Source organism: Microcaecilia unicolor, chromosome 9 (genome assembly GCF_901765095.1).
Source record: "Microcaecilia unicolor chromosome 9, aMicUni1.1, whole genome shotgun sequence".
Lineage (NCBI taxonomy): Eukaryota > Metazoa > Chordata > Amphibia > Gymnophiona > Siphonopidae > Microcaecilia > Microcaecilia unicolor.
Genome location: NC_044039.1, coordinates 143,619,642 through 143,638,091, shown reverse-complemented (window position 1 = coordinate 143,638,091; position 18,450 = coordinate 143,619,642). Strand labels below are relative to the sequence as shown.

The 18,450-nt window shown below is 47.2% G+C and overlaps 1 protein-coding gene across 1 annotated transcript in view; it reads left to right on the top strand.

Moving 5' to 3' along the window:
• The window catches only part of SPTBN5 (spectrin beta, non-erythrocytic 5), a 300,302-nt gene that overhangs the window by 42,245 nt on the left and 239,607 nt on the right, over positions 1 to 18,450 (top strand). The window contains exons 7-9 of the mRNA XM_030213698.1: positions 2,762 to 2,990; positions 4,675 to 5,306; positions 17,111 to 17,249. Coding sequence (XP_030069558.1) covers positions 2,762 to 2,990; positions 4,675 to 5,306; positions 17,111 to 17,249 — 1,000 coding nt within the window. The remainder of the gene's footprint in view (positions 1 to 2,761; positions 2,991 to 4,674; positions 5,307 to 17,110; positions 17,250 to 18,450) is intronic.

The following is an 18,450-nucleotide window of genomic DNA, read 5'->3' as shown; positions in this document are numbered from 1 at the left end:
AATAAGTGAGAGAGACAGCCAGACAGACAGAGTGTGTGTGTGTATTTGTGTCAGAGAGAGAGTGTGTGTGAGAGAGAGATAGAGTGTGTTTGTGAGAGAGAATAAGTGAGAGAGACAGCCAGACAGACAGAGTGTGTGTGTGTATTTGTGTCAGAGAGAGAGTGTGTGTGAGAGAGAGTGTGTGTGTGAGTCTGTGTGTGTGTGAAAGAGAGAGTGTGTGTGTGAGTCTGTGTGGGAGAGAGAGTGTATGTGAGAGACAGAGAGTGAGTGTGTGTGTGTTTATCGTTTGGAGAGAGATGGGGCAGGCTACAGCCCAGCATACACAGTGACAAGGGCCAGCCAATAGGAAAAGTCCCATAAGACATAGGGAATTGGGACCTGTTACAGAGCACTGCAGAAAGACTAAGATTTGTAGTCCAAAGGCACATCCTCCCTTTCTTAAGGACACAAGTACTGTAACTGCTACAGGCAATACAAGCTGATATAAACAATGTCTAAAATATACATATAAACAATAGGCAACCTGCCTCCATGCAAGTAGGGGTAGAACACTTCCTCTCAAAAGAGTGTTTCAGATTTTCCTCTCCTCAGCAAGGCAAATATTCTGGATTCTTTATCATCTATAGAATTTATAATAGCAATGTTTTCACAGTTCCAAAAAAAACAAAACCAATCCCCACTTAGCCCTGGCCTTTCACTAGCACATCCCAGGGCTGAAGCACACTCTGCCCTTGTAGTATTTGCAGCACACTGACCCTCCACGCTGCTTAAAAGAAAAAACTCAAACAAAGCCATGCTTTGGTAGACACCTTTCAAGGTTCACAAGTGTATTGTTAAGGCTATTGTCCCTACCTTGTTCTGACTCAGCAGGAAGAAAGGCCTTCAGGTTTTCAGGGCTTCTAACAGCTCTATTTCCATAGGCTACAGCAATTCCACTTAGCTGGGATCCTCTATTTCCACCTCTGATGGCTCAGTCAGCTCTTCTATTGGCCCTGTAATTTCTGGCTCTTCCCATAACCTCTACTGGGACTCATAACTTATTGCCTTCCTCTTCAAGGGAACTCCTCCCCTCTTCCTTTCTTCCTGGCCTGTCTTGTGGAAGTCCAGCCCCCAGAAAGCTTCTAAGCTTGATGGCTATAATTGCCCCTCCCCCTCCTGGGTTGCAATACAGGCTTTCTCTCTAAATTCTGTGGACTAGTCTAGAGAATATATTTGTGACTGAAATTTTTATCCAAAATTTTGGAAAATTGAATCAACTTCAAGACTCTTTGGATAATAATAATTGTCTAAATATGCTTCAGTTTGGCTTTAGGCCTCATTTCTCAACAGAAACTCTTTTAATCTCTGTATTTGACTCCATATTTGCTAGAATTGATAGAGGTGTTGAGTTTTTTTATGGTGACGTTGGATATCTAAGCAGCATTTGACACTGTTCATCATGGCATTTTAATGGATCATTTGGGATTGCTAGGAACTGGGGCAGTATGCTAAATTGGTTTGAGTCATTCATTTCTCACAGAAAATGTGGAGTTCAAATTGATACTGCCGTCTCTGACTGGTTTGAGTTTTCTTCTGGTGTCCCCTATGGCTCAGCGCTCTCCTCTGTATTATTTAATATTTATATCCATCCAATTAGTCATCTCTAATCTTGCCTGAATGTCCAATTCCACCTATATGCAGACTATTTGCAATTCTTTTTTCTGATCACCACCACTGTAGATAAAGCTCTTCAATTTTGGGGTGTTTGTCTTCAATCAGTAAGGGCATGGCTTATAGCCAACAGATTTAAACTGAACTTCTGTTTCTCTCAGATAAAGTTTCTCCTTCATCAGTACCTAAGACTTGTGTGTTAAATGTTTTGGAGATTCCTATTGTCACTAGTTTGAAATATTTAGATGTCTGGGTCAATTCTGCTCTCTGAACAATTAAAACGTACGATTCAAAATGTTTTTTTAAAAACTTAGAATGATCCAAAGAATGAAAGATTTTTTTAAAATCTCCTTCAAACTTCAGAACTGTGGTACAAGCCTTTGTTACACCTTTATGGGATTATTGCAATGCTCTTTATTTAGGTTTGCCAGCTTAGAAGTTTTGAGTCTTTCAAATTTTGTCACATTTAACTCCTTTTGATCACATTTCATTTATTTTAAAAGAGTTGCACTGGCTTCCCATAGTCTGGAGGATAAAGTTTAAAATCTTGACCTTGGTTCATAAAGCTCTGAGTGACAATGCCCCTCTGACTTGTTCTTTGAGAATTTTTAGACCATATAGGTCTTTGAGATCCGAAGACAAATTGTTGCTCGATGTGCACACCTAAAACTGGCCTGAGCCCTTAACACCACCCATTGATCTAGCAGTAAGGACTCACGTGCTACGCATGCGGTGACCGCCAACTGCCGATTACCGCTGGGAACAACATGCATGGGAGCAAATAAATAAATCCAGGCAGTATAGGGGCATGCCAAATATGAAATTACCACCTGAGGGGGGGGGGGGGGTGAGATAGCCTGGTGGTAGTCTCGTTTTGACTTGCCTTTGTAAAAGGGCCCCTTAATGAACCACTGACAGATATACTATATGAGAGGAAGATTTATCAGTAATGTGATCTCCAGTCACCTGTCTTCTGCTCCCAAGGAATAAGATCACAGTTGCATTAGATCTGCTATCTCTCCTTAAGAAATGCAATATGCATCCCTATATTTTCCTTTTACGATTTTTTTACCCTCTTGTTTTACACTGATATTTTTAATCCTTGTTTTAGGCCTGATCTCATTGACTATTCCTCTCTGAGGTCCACACAGCCCCTTCAGAACCTGAATAATGCTTTCAGTGTGGCAGAGAAGAAGTTGGGTATCTCCAAGCTGCTGGATGCCGAGGATGTAGCAGTGTCCCATCCTGACGAAAAATCCATCATGACCTACGTGTCCCTCTATTACCATTACTTCTCCAGAATGAGGCAGGGTCAGACCATCCAGAAAAGGGTTTCCAATGTGAGTTTCCAGAGATATTTTGTTACTAGTATCTGTCAGTCTCTTTCCCTCTCAAGGGGATGTCATTGAATCAGAGATGACCCTACCTGCAGAACTCTCTTCTGCTTTTTAAATACAAACCCAAAACTAATAGCACTGCCCTTGAGAGAGAGTGAAGGGGTGAGGAAAGGCCGAAAGACTCAGACACTCATAGCTGACTTATTAAAGTATGCTGGGCTGCTTGTGGTTTTGTCATGTGCTGCTGAGTTTGGTTATAAAATCTGCCCCCCCCCCCCCCAATATTCAAAGCGATTTAAGCAGGCAGGAGATGCTCTTGCCTGCTTACATTGCCTTGGACCACCTAACTCCTGATATTCAGCAGTACTAAACTGGCAGTGTCACTGAATATCGGCTCTGACCAGCCCCAGAAAAAATGAGCAGGTCAGGGGTGGTACATAGGGTGGCATCGGAGGAGCTGGGGGTTATATGGGTGCTGGCAATATTTAGTGCTGGGACCTGCATAGCTAAGCAGGCCTCGGCACTAAATATCAGCCCCCAAAGGAGCCCCCCTCTTCCTACCACCACCCCCCCAATCCACGATACTCAAATCCTCCCCCCCCTCCACAACAGCCCCCCCAAACCCCCTCCCCAGGCCTACCTGATAGCCCTGGTGGTCCTAGTGGGGGTGATGAGGGTAGAAGTGAAGCCCATTCACTCCTGCTCCATGTGGCTGCCATTGGAAAATGGCTGCCACAATCTCTCGCAGCAGCTCACTGGATTTAACCCCCAGTATTCAGAGCTGGTGCCTGAATATCAGGGTTAATCTTTCTTATTTCTTATTGTTGTACTTATTTATTTTTATATACACTATAGCTGTAGGCATTCCCAGAGGTGGCAAATGGTGGAATGAGGTGGGATTGGCACTTATATTTGTATATTATAGAATAAGATGCATAAGCACTGATTTCTACTGGCACATAGATGGACGTTCACATTCAGTGCAAAGATAATTTTGGGGCATGCTTATTAAAGTATGTCAAGCAGTTAGCATGGGATTAATGTGTGCTATTGGCTACCATGCACTAAAAACATTCATCTCATGCTAACTGCTTGGCGTGGGACAGAGCAACGACTGAGCAGGCTATGGGTGGAGACTGGGTGTGAAAAGTGTATCTGCACTAATTGTGAGTAAACTTAATGTGTGGCAAGAAACCTTTCTGTGTGGTAGCAGCAGGGGACACCCTGGACATACTTCCAACAGTTAACGCACAGTCTTTGCACTTACTGTACATTAAGTTTTGCTGTTAAACCATGGTAAGTGCAAAAGTTGACTGCACTTTAGTAAACGTATCCCTTAGTTTAACTCACAACAGTGATCATCCATTGTTTAATGTGTTCAGGAGTGATTCTCAACACAGTCTCCAGGACATACTCAGCCAATCTGGTTTTCTGGATGTCCACAATGAATATGCATGAAATAGATTTGCATACAAGGGAGGCAGTAGATGCAAATGAACACCTGACTGGCTTTGTGTATTCTGAGAACTAGGATGAGAGCCACTACTATGTATAGTAAAATGGGATTTTTCATATAGCAGTATGGCCACAATTTTCCTTTATTTCTGCCAGGCTCCTTTTCTGAAGATACAGTCCACTTTTCATTTCATTTGGTACTTTTCATCTGAAACTCCTCTTCTTTCTCTAGATCATGTCCCTTTTGATGGAAGTAGACACTCTGAAGCGTCAGTATGAGTGCATGGTCTCTGAACTTCTAAAGTGGATCAAGCTGAAGGTGCTGGAGTTGAATGATCGGCAGTTCCCCAATTCTGTGCAGGGCATGCGCCACCTCATGGTCAAGTTTAAGGCTTTCTGCACCCAAGAGAAGCCCCCCAAGTATGAGGAAAGAGGCATGATTGAAGCCCACTTCTTCCACATCCGAACTAAGTTGCAAGCCAGAAATCTACGGCCATATTTGCCTCCTGAAGGAAGAATGCTGGGTGATATAGAGACACATTGGACCATATTAGAGAAGGTTGAGCATAGTCGGGAAAAGGCACTTCATCTCGAGATGCTGAGGCTAGAGAAACTGGAACAATTAGCCCAAAGGTTCCAGAAGAAGGCGGCCCTACGTGAGACCTACCTTGCGGACACGAAGAATGTATTTAGGGGGCAGGATTTTCATCCAGAGGACATTGACCGGGTGGAAGCTGCCCTCAGGAAGCTAGAGGCGATTGAAACAGATATGCTATCACGGGAGCTACGTTTCCATGCACTGGCTGAGATGGCAGCTATCATTGAAAGGGAGAATTACCACAACAGATTTCAAATTATGCAAAAGTGAGTGATGGCAAAGTGAAATAATAAAGTTGTTTTAAACTTTAAAGACATTTTTTACCAGTGTCTATGTGGTTAAATGCTAAGGTGCATAGAAATAGTCACATCTCTGTTCCTTCTAGAAGTCAGGTAAATATGTTTAGAGATTGTTTTACTCTATTTTTTGCATCTGATGAACAAGGAAGGATTCCCTATGGAGAAATATGTGACCAGCAAAATAGTGAAGGGATGAAGGTCAACCAAAAACATGTAGGACTCCAGAGGAAGGTAAATCAAAATCTTTATTCCCAGAAAGCAGATACAATGGACTTGACATGGTTCCAAGTTTTGGCATCACAATGCCTGCTTCAGGAGTCTATGGGGGACTTTTACAAGTCTGCACTAGCGTTTTTACTTGTGGTAAAAATCAGCTGGTGGTAAACATTGAGACTTGCGGCTTTGTAAAAGGCCCCCTATGTATCTACATATATAAATAAAATACATAAACCCCACAAAATATAGAAATGAATATATAATATGTTAATAATATATGATATAAAAATATAGACATACTCTTGGAAAGATTACATGCAAGAACCAAAAAATAGAATATACTACAAAATTAATAACATAGGTGCCACAATATTAATAAGATGTAATAAACATGTAATAAAAATCAATTTCATAAAATATGAGCAAGTGTCAATCAAATGAGGTGAAAAAAAATAAAACAATAAAGTGAAAAAAAAGAGGAAACAGATCATTGTCCCATATACCAATAAATTGATTTTCCTTCCTCTGGAGTCCTACTTGTCTTTGGTTGACCTTACTCAGGGGGTCTTATACCTAAAAATTAGCTTGAGTTATCTGCAGCAGTGCCTATTTTATTCTTATGGGCCCTGCTGCAGATTACTCGAACTAACCTTTAGTAAAAGACCCCTTCAATTTTTGCCCATAGATACAGAGAGCCTAGGTTAATTGGGCAAGTAGGCTGCGTAACCCTAGTAGCGCTCTAGAAATGTTAAGTAGTAGTAGTAAGTAGGCACCTTCGTTGGCACTATTTTATAAAGACAAATAGATGCCTATTGCTTTTTTATTGCCTGGGAATTTTGTGTATAAAATCCTAGTTTAAAAAAATTATTTCTTGACACTGTAAGATATTGATATTTAAACATACTTCACCAGTAGGGACCCTATGCAGATTAAGCTGTTATGTCTTTCTTTGCTATTATAAAATATGTTAAGAAAAACCCAACAAGGTACTAGGATGGAGAAGATAGCTTTATAACGTCAACACATCTTTTAAAAAGCCTGCGTGAGGCGGTTTCTATCCTTTTATTGAATACAATATGGAAAGATATGATAAAGGTCAAAGCCAGCTCTAAATAATTAATAGGGATGGGCAATCATTCGCAATTAAATCTTTGCCGATAAGAGTGAGTTCTCTTCTTAAAAAGTGTGCAGTATGTGCAATTAGGAGGCACTTTTTTTCTGATAGTTGCGCATGCATGATGGTTCACACGTGTTTGTCCTGTTGGAAAAGAGTGCATCCTTTTCCGGAGAGTACGAAGGCGGTAGAACGAGAGGACATGAAATGAGATTGAAGGGGGGCAGACTCAAGAAAAATGTCAGGAAGTATTTCTTGACGGAGAGAGTGGTGGATGCTTGGAGAACTCTTTTATTAAAAAAGAAACGCAAAGCCATACAGAAACATATAACCCCAAACCAAATATATACAAACAAGTCCCCCACCTTAAATCCACCTATCTACCTATATACACTGTCAACCCCCACCCATCCTAAAATGAAATTAAATGAACATAAAATTCAAATAAAACTCGAAGCCAATTCAAAATAAACTGTCCAACCCCTCTATGGAGGTTTCAAGTGCACATGCCTCCACCAAACATTGGTTCTTGCTATCCCCTCCACCACCCGTTCCCACTGGGCTACCCCCTGGACCGCCCGAACCACCTCCCAACTAACGCTGTCGGCTGATCGGTAGTCCTGGTGCAAGGAGACCCCACACCGAGCCATCCAGAGGCTAAACCGGAGTATCACCGAGATGAGGAACTCCGTCACCGGATCTAACCACCCACCTCCCCCCTGCCACCCGTAAACCCAATCTGCATATGAATACGAATTAAAACTCGGGATGTGTAATAATGCTGCTACCCTGCCACATACCATTCGTGTAAAAGGGCATTCCCGTAAAAAATGTTCCATCGTTTCCTCCCTCCCCACGCACCTCCCCCCTTGGGCAATCCCGTTCCTGCACATTCCTGTAGTTAATATTCCCTCTGACATACAATTTCCCGTGAAAAGACAGCCAAGCAATGTCTCTATATTTCGGCGGGATCCTCCATGAGGCCACCAACCGCAAGCCCTGCCTCAGCACTGGACCAGGTGCATCCTTCAGTACCAGGGGCGATGAGAATGTTTGGGACCTCACCCGTTCCACCCATACCTCCCTCCTCCCTGTCTTTATTTCCTCTGCCAAAATTCCCCAAACTCATACCAGCCGAACTAAGGGCCTATAGTACCCAACCTGGTCCGGAGCCCCCTTCCTTACCACCCCCACCCTCCTTCCCAACTTCCACGGGAGCCAGAATCTCTCCCACCAAGACAGAACGCTACCTGCCCATCCTGGCGGATCTCTGTCCAGTGCCCGTCCCAGGTTAAACTGAATAAACAGGGAGCTAAAGAAAAGTACAGGGTTTACCATCCCTACCCCCCCCCCCCTTCCCGGGCCAAGTATGTGATATTACGCTTGACCGGGTTCAGCCGATTCCCCACAACATCTGAAAAAAAACACTATATAGGGTGGTATAACAATGCACTGGCAACAAACAAATATAACTGACAAACAAAAACATAGGCACCAGGTGAGATTTAATCAGCTGAACCCCGGTCAGTCATGGACATCCTCCACCCTTTCCATCTGTCAACCTTTTCCTTAGCTCCCTGTATGCACCGCTGCCAATTAAAGGTTGCATAATCCCCCTGTTCAAAATATACCCCTAATACCCGCAGTCTGCTAATGGCCTCCGGAAACTCCCCTCCCAAATCAAAAGAGCCCCCTGGAGGACCCACCCACAGACTCTGACTTTTTCTGGAAGTTTATCAACGCCCCTGTAGCCTGTGAGTACCCAGAAATGAACCCTTTCAATTTCTCCCCTCTGTTGTGTCCGCCACCCACACCGTGACATCATCAGCGTAAGCCACCACCCTTAATTGAGACCATGTACACACCTCCACCCCCCGAAGTCCCTCCTTCCCTCCCTGCTCTAGCCGTCTAACAAGGGATCAATTGCAAAAGCATAAAGTACCGGGCTTTAAAGGGCATCCCTGCCGCACCCCTGCTGTCACCCCCGAACCTATGTCCCTTTCCAACCGTCACCAGGGGAAAACACCGTGCCTTGGTGTACAATAACGTAATTGAGCCACCAATCCCTAGGAAACCCATAGTGCTCTTAAAACCTGCCAAAGAAACACCCACTGTACCCTGTCAAAAGCCTTATCCTGATCTAATGCCAACCATTAGTCTTCCTTCCCACCGACTAGTTCCACACCTTCCCTTACCCAAGCCGCTGCCTCCAGAACCCCCCTCCCCTTAATCCCACAGGGCCTGTGAACTTGCCAACACCCCCCCCCACCACCTCCTTCATCCTATTCAGAAGCATATGCGCGAATATCTTCCGATCACCATTGAGCAGGGCAATCGGACGCCAGTTGGCCAAGAACTCTGGATCTTTTCCCTTATTCAGAAGAATCAACGCCGCCTCGGTCAGGGATTGGGGTAAAACCCCCTGCTGACGTGCAGCCTCCCAGACTTGCAGCAGGATTGGGGCCAGAAGGTGCTTAAATGCCTGATAGTACTCTGTTGTGAGTCCATCTGGCCCTGGTGCTGTCTTCCTCCTTAAGGCCCCAATGGCCTCTTCTAACTCCCCCAGCGACCAGGGGGCAACAGGGCCTGAAGAGATGGGCCCCCCCCCTTCCCACCCCCGGTGTCCCCGCAATATAGTGACCCATCACTTCCTTATCCACTTGCTTATCTGACAAAAATCGTGCAAAGTGCTCTTCCACCACCTTTAGAATCCCCTCCTTCGACACCTGAACTACCCCTCCCATGTCCCTTAAACCCCCCCACAATCCTATGCTCCCTCGCTCCTTGCAAACACATAAACGGGTCTGGGCTGACCAATTTCCCAAGTCCCGTTCATAGACCAAGGAGGCATATCGATTATACTGGACCTTTTCAAGTTGCTCCTGCAAATCCAGAATATCCTCCTTTCTCCCTCCATGGAGAGTAGATAGTCCCTTCGTTTCTTAATGGCAGTCCCCAGCCGAGTTCTCTCCCTTCCTTCCCTCCGAGCTTGACGGGTGAAAAAAACCTCGTCCGCCTCTTCACTAACTCCCACCACTCTCCAATGGAGGGAAAAATACCCTGGATCGAAAGCTGGTCACCCAAAAAGGCCCGATATTCCTCCTTGACCTTCTCATCGGTAACCCATTTAAGGTTAAGCCGCCATAACCCCCTCCCTGGCCTATGTCCCGCCCAACCCCCCACCTCCACCAACACCAGTTTATGGTCCGAGAAGTCCACGTCCACCAACCTGGGCCCCCGAACGCATGCCCCTTCCCGGACCAAAAATCTGTCTATCCTGCTCCTACACTGTCCCCGTGCAAATGTGAAACCCTCCACCTCTGGTGAAAATTCAAGGTGCACATCTACCAACCCTGCCCCTTTCATTATCCCAGCTAGCCGTATCCCATCATACCTCACCTGCGCTGCCCTTCCTCCACTATCCTGTTTCCTCAAAATGGTGTTAAAATCCCCCCCCCAAACCACCTGACGTGCCGTGTATAAATATGGTTTAATTTTACCAAATAACCGTGAACGTTCCCTCTTACTTTGTGGCCCATAAACATTAATAATCCGGGAAGCCACCCCGTGCCACAAAACATCCACCACCAAACACCTCCCTACTCCTAATTCCATCACCCTTTGAATCTGTACCTTATGTGTTTTAAATAATATCCCTACCCCCCCATACCTGTCCCCTGCCAAGCCCCAAACCGAAGGCCCCCATCTCCAGGCCCTCCTCGCACGCCTGATCGCCTCCATAGTTTGCAAGCGTGTCTCCTGGATTAGGAAACAATCTGCCTGGATCGTGGAGAGGCCCTCAAAGGCCAAACATTGCGCCCTCTGGGAGGCCACACTCGCCACATTCAGAGTGGCAAATAATAATATAATACCTGCCATTATGTAGGGAAAGATGACTGTTCTCCCAACCTCTTCCTGCTGAACTGCTTCTTTCACATCACCCCTACCTAGAGCCCAGACCCCTTCTTCAACCACTTCTTCCTCCGCCCAATCCCTAACCCCAGCTCAAAACCTCCCTCCTTCCCCACCCCTCCCCCCCCTCCCTTCTTCCTTCCCTTCTTCTTCTTAGACTCATCCAACCCCCCCTCCCTTCAGACAAAGACAAGACAAACCCCCCCGCCCTCCTTCCCTCTATTTGCCCCACTCCCCCCCTCTGATCCCCTCCCACCCCCTGAACCTCCCCCTCTCAATCCCGTGATCCTTCCCCTGTAGAGAGCGAATTCTATCCGTACGCCTCATAAGCTTCTCCCCCCTCTCCTGCCCCCCCTCTTCCCCCATTCCCCGTTCTCCAACCCGCCCCCCACCCTCCACACACTAATCTCCATCCTCCTAACCTTCCCCCCTTCTTCTTAGCGCTTACCCCCCTCCTCCCTCCACCCCCTCTAATTTCTCCTTTCCTTCCTCCCCTCCCCCCACAACCCCACCGACCCCTTCCCTTCTTCTTCCACCCACCTCTCTTCCTCTGCCAAAACCTGAAACCGGTTTCCTGTCTCCCCTCTCTTGCCGATCCCCCCTCTCTTGACCCCCCTGAAATCCCTCTACCCTTCCTTCACCCCCCTCTGCTTCTTGGGGACCTGGGCCCACTCATCTACCCCTTCCAGCCCTTGCCCCCTGTTTCCCACCTGTGCTGCTGCCTCTGGAACCCCCACCTCCACAACCTCCCTCTGTGCCCCCCTTGCCCCCCTGATCCTGACCCTGAACCCCCCCTCCCCCCACCCCCTCCTCCTGCACCTCCTCTTCCCTCCCCCCTCTTCCCTCCCCCCATTATGCGACGCCCTAGGGCAGTCCCGGAAGGCATGCCCCAGACCACCCACAAAGATTGCACCTGATTGAAGAACACTCTTCGGTGGGATGATCTTTTGATCCGCACTTAGCACATTGCTGTACTGGGCAGGACATGCTTAAAATGGCGGAAAGACCCACACCCGAAACATTGTCTTGGCTGTCCCTTGTAAAACACAGGATTCTGTCCCTTCCAATAAAAGCCACTGAAGGAATGTGTTGTACTACCTGCCCTACCTGGTGAAGTTTAACCACAGCCCCCCCCCACCCCCCCCCCCCCCCCCCCCCCCCCCCCCCCCCCCCCCCCCTCCCACCCCCCCCCCCCCCCCCCCCCCCCCCCCCCCCCCCCGGCCCCGCCCAGACTCTACTGGATCCGGGAGTTTGGTCAAATGGACGTTCCTCAACTCGGCATACCTGCTGCAGCCAACAGGCCAAGTTCGCCCCTGAGATGGACTCGTTACGGACTAGCAGGAGTTTCACCTGCACCAGATCCTGGCCGACTGATGGGAACTTTACCCTATAACATTTCCAATCCCCCCCTTCCTCTTACCCCCTCATACTTTTTCCCAGAAGACCTCCATGCCTCTCTGGGTCAGAAAACTGACATCGTATTCTGGGAGATTAACTGGATGAATACAGGCATAGAGGTCTTCTGGGACAAACCCTAACCCCAAAACTAGTTTCAACACTGTATCCCGTGAAGGCATTCCCCCCTTCCCCACCCACTTGATTTGGACCACATTCCTTCTCTTGGGCGGTTGCCCATAACCCCTACCTCCCCCGAACCCAGCATCTGTGTTATTACTAAAGGAAAACTGCCCCTTCCCTCTTCCTCCTTCCCTATTAACCACATCTGCAAAGGAGGGCTGACCCTGCCTCCACTGACTTCCCCTCCTCCCTGAGCTTATCCCTTCCTTGCCTGAAGATCCCTTCCCCCCCACCTGCTGATCCTGCCCACCCCCTTTACCTTCCCTTACCATCTCCCCATCACCCCCCTCCCCCCTTCCACAAACTGGAACAGCAACCCGTTCACCAACTTTTTCACCAACAGAACAGTTCCCCAAACCCTCTGCCCCTTTCCCCTTACCCCCCTCCCTCACATCACAAATCAACATATCCTGAACATCATCCCCTCCCCCCCCTCCCCCCTGCCCACAGTCAGTGCCCAGAGAACTGAGCCCCCTGGAATCTATAACCAGTTCTGAACAGTCCTTAGGCTTTCACAATGCTTCCCTGGGAGTGAGCTCCCTCTGCCTGGGCTGCAGATCCCCCAGCATATCTTCTGTCAGAGAGACTGCTGATACACTCTGAGGAGAGCTCTGTTCTCCCTGCACCAGCAGGTCCAGCGTGAGGCTGCTTACAGTTTTACAGAGCAGAGTTTATCTCATCTTCCCTTCTGTGCTGGGGATTCCCTGAGCCTGGTTGTGCTGCTGAATCCACCACTTGTGGCTGTAAACCTGGTGCCTCAATCAGGGAGCTAACTAAGCTCACCTGTGTCTGCAGCCCTAAGACCTGCTGTTCATTAGTGTCCACACTCCCAATGTCAGTATGCTTTCCAGCTTGCTTTCCAGTGTTCACCTTCCCTGTCAAACTGTTGCCTGCATCAGTGTTGGGTAGTGCAGGCACTTTTTGTGAAATAACACAAAACCCCAAGTCACCGTCCTCAGTTTCAAAGACAGCAGAATGTGTAGGCTGACTGAGTTCCAACTCCATTGTGTTTTCAGCCATAGTCCTCTGCAGCACAACTGAGGTCTCTTCAACTCCTTCCCTCTCTTCCTGGCAGCTGCCTCTAGGTAAGGTTTGCAGGGTTCTGAGTTGCTAGATTCTTCATAAATTGTAAAGTGTCTTGACTGCTTGTCCCCACCACATTATCTACTGCAACCTGGTGTTTGTAAAACAATCCTCAGATACCAACTCTCCTGTTCCTCTGGCTGATTCTGGTTTGGCACTGTCCTGGGTTGAAATCTTTCCCTGGTAATATAGAGTTCCCTAAAGGGTTATCAGAGCCCTTCTTCAGGGAGTCCAACACCTTTCTTTTCAGGCAAAGCTGCTTTCTCAAACGAGCTTCTTCCTTTCCATACAGACTCTTCTGTGCTGCTGGGGCCACTTCTGCAGGGTTCTAGCCCTGTTTAGTTTTTTCCCCAGCACTTCCACCCTCCTTCCCCAGGGCTTCAATCCTCCTCAACCCTGTCCACGATACCTCTGGCTGAAGAATCTGGGCTGCTGCTTCCCAGCTGCCCTACCCCCTCCTCCTCCTCAGACCACTCATCCTCACTGTACAACGGGTCCAGCACCGGCTGAAGCTCCTGACTCTCTTCCATCCTCTGTTCTGCCACTTTCTGGGCCTGCGGGACCCTCACCCTCTGCCTCCCCCTCCCATGCTCTTCGTGCTCCTTACCCGGTAACCCCTGGGTCATGGGAGGGGTGCTGGGTCTACTGTCCCCCTGGACCTCGAGGCTCCACGGTCCAGGGGACTCCGCTCTCTTCTCCCAGGGGGCCAGGCTCGGCTGAGAGCTGCTTCTCCGTCTCTCCTGGTAGCTGGGCCCGGCCGTTTCCCGAGCCGGCCCTGCCCTGAGGAGTGCTCCCCAGAGCCCTGCCTCATGGCTGGAAGGGAGCTAGGCCTTGCTCCCCTCCCCTTCCTCTAACCACAGAGCCTCCTGTAGTATGTCCTTCTCCTTCAGTGTCTAGCTACACACTGACTTGGAATGCCCCTCCCGCGGGAGGTGGTGGAGATGAAAACAGTAAAGGAATTCAAACATGCGTGGGATAAACATAAAGGAAATCCTGTCAGAAGGAATGGATCCTCAGGAGCTTAACCGAGATTGGATAGCGGAGCCGGTACTGGGAGGCGGGGCTGGAGGTTGGGAGGCGGGGATAGTGCGGGGCAGACTTATACGGTCTGTGCCATAGCCAGTGGTGGGAGGCGGGACTGGAGGTTGGGAGGCAGGAATAGTGCTGGGCAGACTTATACGGTCTGTGCCAGAGCCGGTGGTGGGAGGCGGGGATAGTGCTGGGCAGACTTATACGGTCTGTGCCAGAACCGGTGGTGGGAGACAGGGATAGTGCTGGGCAGACTTATACGGTCTGTGCCAGAGCCGGTGGTGGGAGGTGGGGATCCTCAGGAGCTTAACCGAGATTGGATAGCAGAGCCGGTAGTGGGAGGCGGAGCTGGAGGTTGGGAGGTGGGGATAGTGCTGGCCAGACTTATACGGTCTGTGCCAGAGCCGGTGGTTGGGAGGCGGGGCTGGTGGTTGGGAGGCGGGGATAGTGCTGGGCAGACTTATAAGGTCTGTGCCCTGAAGAGCACAGGTACAAATCAAAGTAGGGTATACACAAAAAGTAGCACACATGAGTTGTCTTGTTGGGCAGACTGGATGGACCGTGCAGGTCTTTTTCTGCTGTCATCTACTATGTTACTATGTTACTCTTTGCACATAGCAAGAGTGTATCCTGTTGGTACATAGTGTGCACTCTTTAAGAAGAGTTATCGACAAATGAAATTTAATCACAAATGATAGTCCATCCCTAATAGATTTTGAAGGGCAATTTTAGAAAGGAGGTGCAGAGGAGAATTCCAATGTCAAGTCATAAGTACATAAGTATTGCCACACTGGGACAGATCAAAGGTCCATCAAGCCCAGCATCCTGTTTCCAACAGTGGCCAATCCAGGTCGCAAATACCTGGCAAGATCCCAAAAAAGTTCAATATATTTTATGCTGCTTATCCCAGAAATAGCAGTGGATTTCCCCAAGTCAATTTAATAATAGTCTATGGACTTTTCCTTTAGGAAGCCGTCCAAGATGTGTTGAATTCTGATACTACTTTACAAGAGGCTCTGCAAGCGTAAAGCCTGTTGAAAAATAGGAGCAGAATGACATATCCCAGCCCCTCCATGTCCAGAGAGAATGGCAATTTTAGAAAGCTGGATGTGGGGATAAAAGCATACCTCCCTTCCCCACATAGATATGGGAACACCTTCAAAAATCACTGCTTCTCAATCCCAGCATTGGGCGTTCCTCCATCACAGCCCTACCCCAATTCTAGCCTCCTCATCGTTCTCTGACACTAAACAACAGCCCCTCCCCCTGCCATCACCAGATTCCTGACAGGCAATGATCACCCCCTCGCCATCTCCAGACCCCCGACAACCATCGCCACAGTCAACCCCCCCCCCCAGGAGACCCTCATATGTGGGCGTTCCTCAGAGATCTCTCATTCTCCAGGCTGAAAATAGATGTGGGGCTGCAAAGCCCCCAGGTCCCTCCCCATACAGTCCCTAGGCTTACCAGGGTTCCTGGTGGGTGGTGGGGTGGGAGCAATGCCCACTGACTCCTGCTTCTTGGATGTCTGGGTCCAATATGGCCACTGAGGCATCTAGTGGTTATACCTCAGTAGTATTGCTAGGGGGTCAGGCTTCTATATATAGGCATTTGGCTGTTAGAGAGTATCATGGAAGGGTGGGGAGGGGAGGGGTATAGCTGTGATGGGGGAATGGGTGACCTGTCTTCACAGGTCAAAATACAAAAAATGGATCTTATTCACTCAACTTATAATACAGGTAAATTAATCTTCAACCAATACAATGAATACAAAAAATGCTTGAAAGATTCTATTTAGGAGGAAAATACATCATACAAACTGTGGCAATTACATGATAAGAATCAGGAAACTGATTCATCAGTCTTCACTTATACTCACAGTAAAAATGATAATCATTGATCATAAACATCCTTGCAGTGAAGCTATGTCCAAAAACAATATCAAATGTGTCCAGGACCAGTGTTGCTAGGATTTATCGCTGCCCCCAAAGCAGGTGCTTAGACATTGCCTAGAACAGGTTTAAAATCCTATTGTTCAGGTTTCCCACTATAGACGTGGATTTCCTATGTGAAATAGGGAATGTACATCTGTATTGTTGTCCCATCCAACCACTCCCAATCCCCACCCTCCCCATTCCCACTTGCCATCTGGATATAGTGAGCTTCCACATGTCTGAATTACATCGGTTTTGAAATGGCATTTAAACATCTTGACCTTTCCAGACTTTTAATGGCTGTGGTTTAGATGTGTGGATGCTTCTAAAAGACTGGGCTATATTTGAATACTAAATAGGTTCCTGTACTATTGATTCAAGAGTCAACTAGTTTATGCAAGTTGAACCAATTTGTTTGAAACCTATTTACATAAATTTCAAACATCTGTAATTATCATTGCAGGAAGTTCGTGACTAAAAATAGGTTTTTAGGCCTTAATGCCATGTTGTCCCTATTCCATCACACCCTTAGATGGCGCATTTCGATGTGCTGTATGTTTATTTAATGATATATATACAACATGCTTCTGTCTCTATGGAAGTGTCAGCTCAAGAAATATTTTACTGGATGGTACTGTACTTACTGATTTAGTCATCCTAATTGATTTGGGACATTTTCCGTAATATTAAAACTATGCTACAGTTTACTACTACGTATCTGTATCTTAAAGAGATCCAGCATAATGGCATTTCCCCTTAATAATAGATACACAAAAGGAGAATGCAGGGTTCATGATCTGCTCGGTCTAGGCAGGGCTTGGGGGAGTTACTTTTCAATAGCATAAGATAAACCTTCTTTTTCATGGTTTCCATAATGAAATACTCCAGTTCTCTCTCCTCCTTAGGCAACAAGAAATTTCGCGGCAGTGGCAGGAGCTCCTGAAAGAGGTGCAAAGGCATAAAAGATTACTTGAAACCACAAAGGGAATATTGAGCTTCCTCCAGGACATCAGTGCCGTGGTAGAGGAGCTGAAGGAACTGCAGGTGTGAGATCACTATATCCCTTCAAATGATATTGTTGTACACTGTGGATTAGGGGTCTCTGAATCTGGTTCTCAAGGTTGCAACCTATTTGGGTTTCAGGATACCCACATTGAATATGCTTGCCATATATTTGCATACAGTGGGTAATTTTATAACAGGAAGGGAGAACTGAGCTTGTTGCTTGAATGTGATCTCAGTGCCTCCTGCCTCTTGGTAGGGGGAGTGGAGAGAGGGAACTATGGTGGCTTGTGGTGGAAGAGGCAGAAGGAAAAGACTGAAAGAAGATCCTGAAGAAGGTCTAGCAGTTCTAGCTCTTTATGAATTAAGCGCTTTTGTGTGCCTAGCTCTTTATAGTTCTCACTCTCAGAACCCAAAGACAGCAGTTCAGCTTGCCTCTCATCCAAATGACCAATAAGCAGGCTTTGAGGAACTCTGAAACCAGATGCTGGGACAGTCCTAGCCTTTCTGGCTGTAGTGAAGAGTTTACTTTCCCATTCAACACATTTCTGCCACCTCCTTATAATATGTTCTTACCCTTCTGCTTTGGACGTCATTATTTCTATGAGCATAGATAACAGTGAAATGTGATTTCTTCCCATCAATGAAAGTCAGTAATTTACATGTTCTGACTCTGCATTTCTAGTCTGGTAGAACAGTTGCCTAGTTATCCACTGTTGTATCACGTTGTCTACTCTCATGTGGTGAGTTTATTCCAGCTTGCAATAATAGCCCTTCCTTTATCCCCAAACAGTATACGCCAGCATAATAATCTTTCATCTCTCCCAGACCTCTGGAGGGTTCATCTCCACCTCTTGTGCATTTTCCTTCAGTCAGCAGAAGGAGTCAGTGAGCAGCACTTCCTACCTACTGCTTCCCCCTCTTTGATGCTTTTTCTCTGTATCCCACTTTGGATTAAAGCAGGATATAAAAATGAAAAATAAAAAATAAAACAATCTTGTGGGATCCTGTTTGTGGGAGCTTTAAAAAAAAAGGGGGGGGGGGGGTCCAATACATTTGTTTGCCTAGGGCCCACCACAGAAGTAATCTTATCTTGTGGACATTTAAATATTTAGGGGGGGTGTTAGGGAAGGAGGGATGCTGATCACCTGGTGGGGGGACTGGGGAAGGGGAGATGCTGAACACATGGACATAAGGGAAGAGAAAAGGAGATGCTGCATACCTGAAAGGAGGGGGAGGGAAG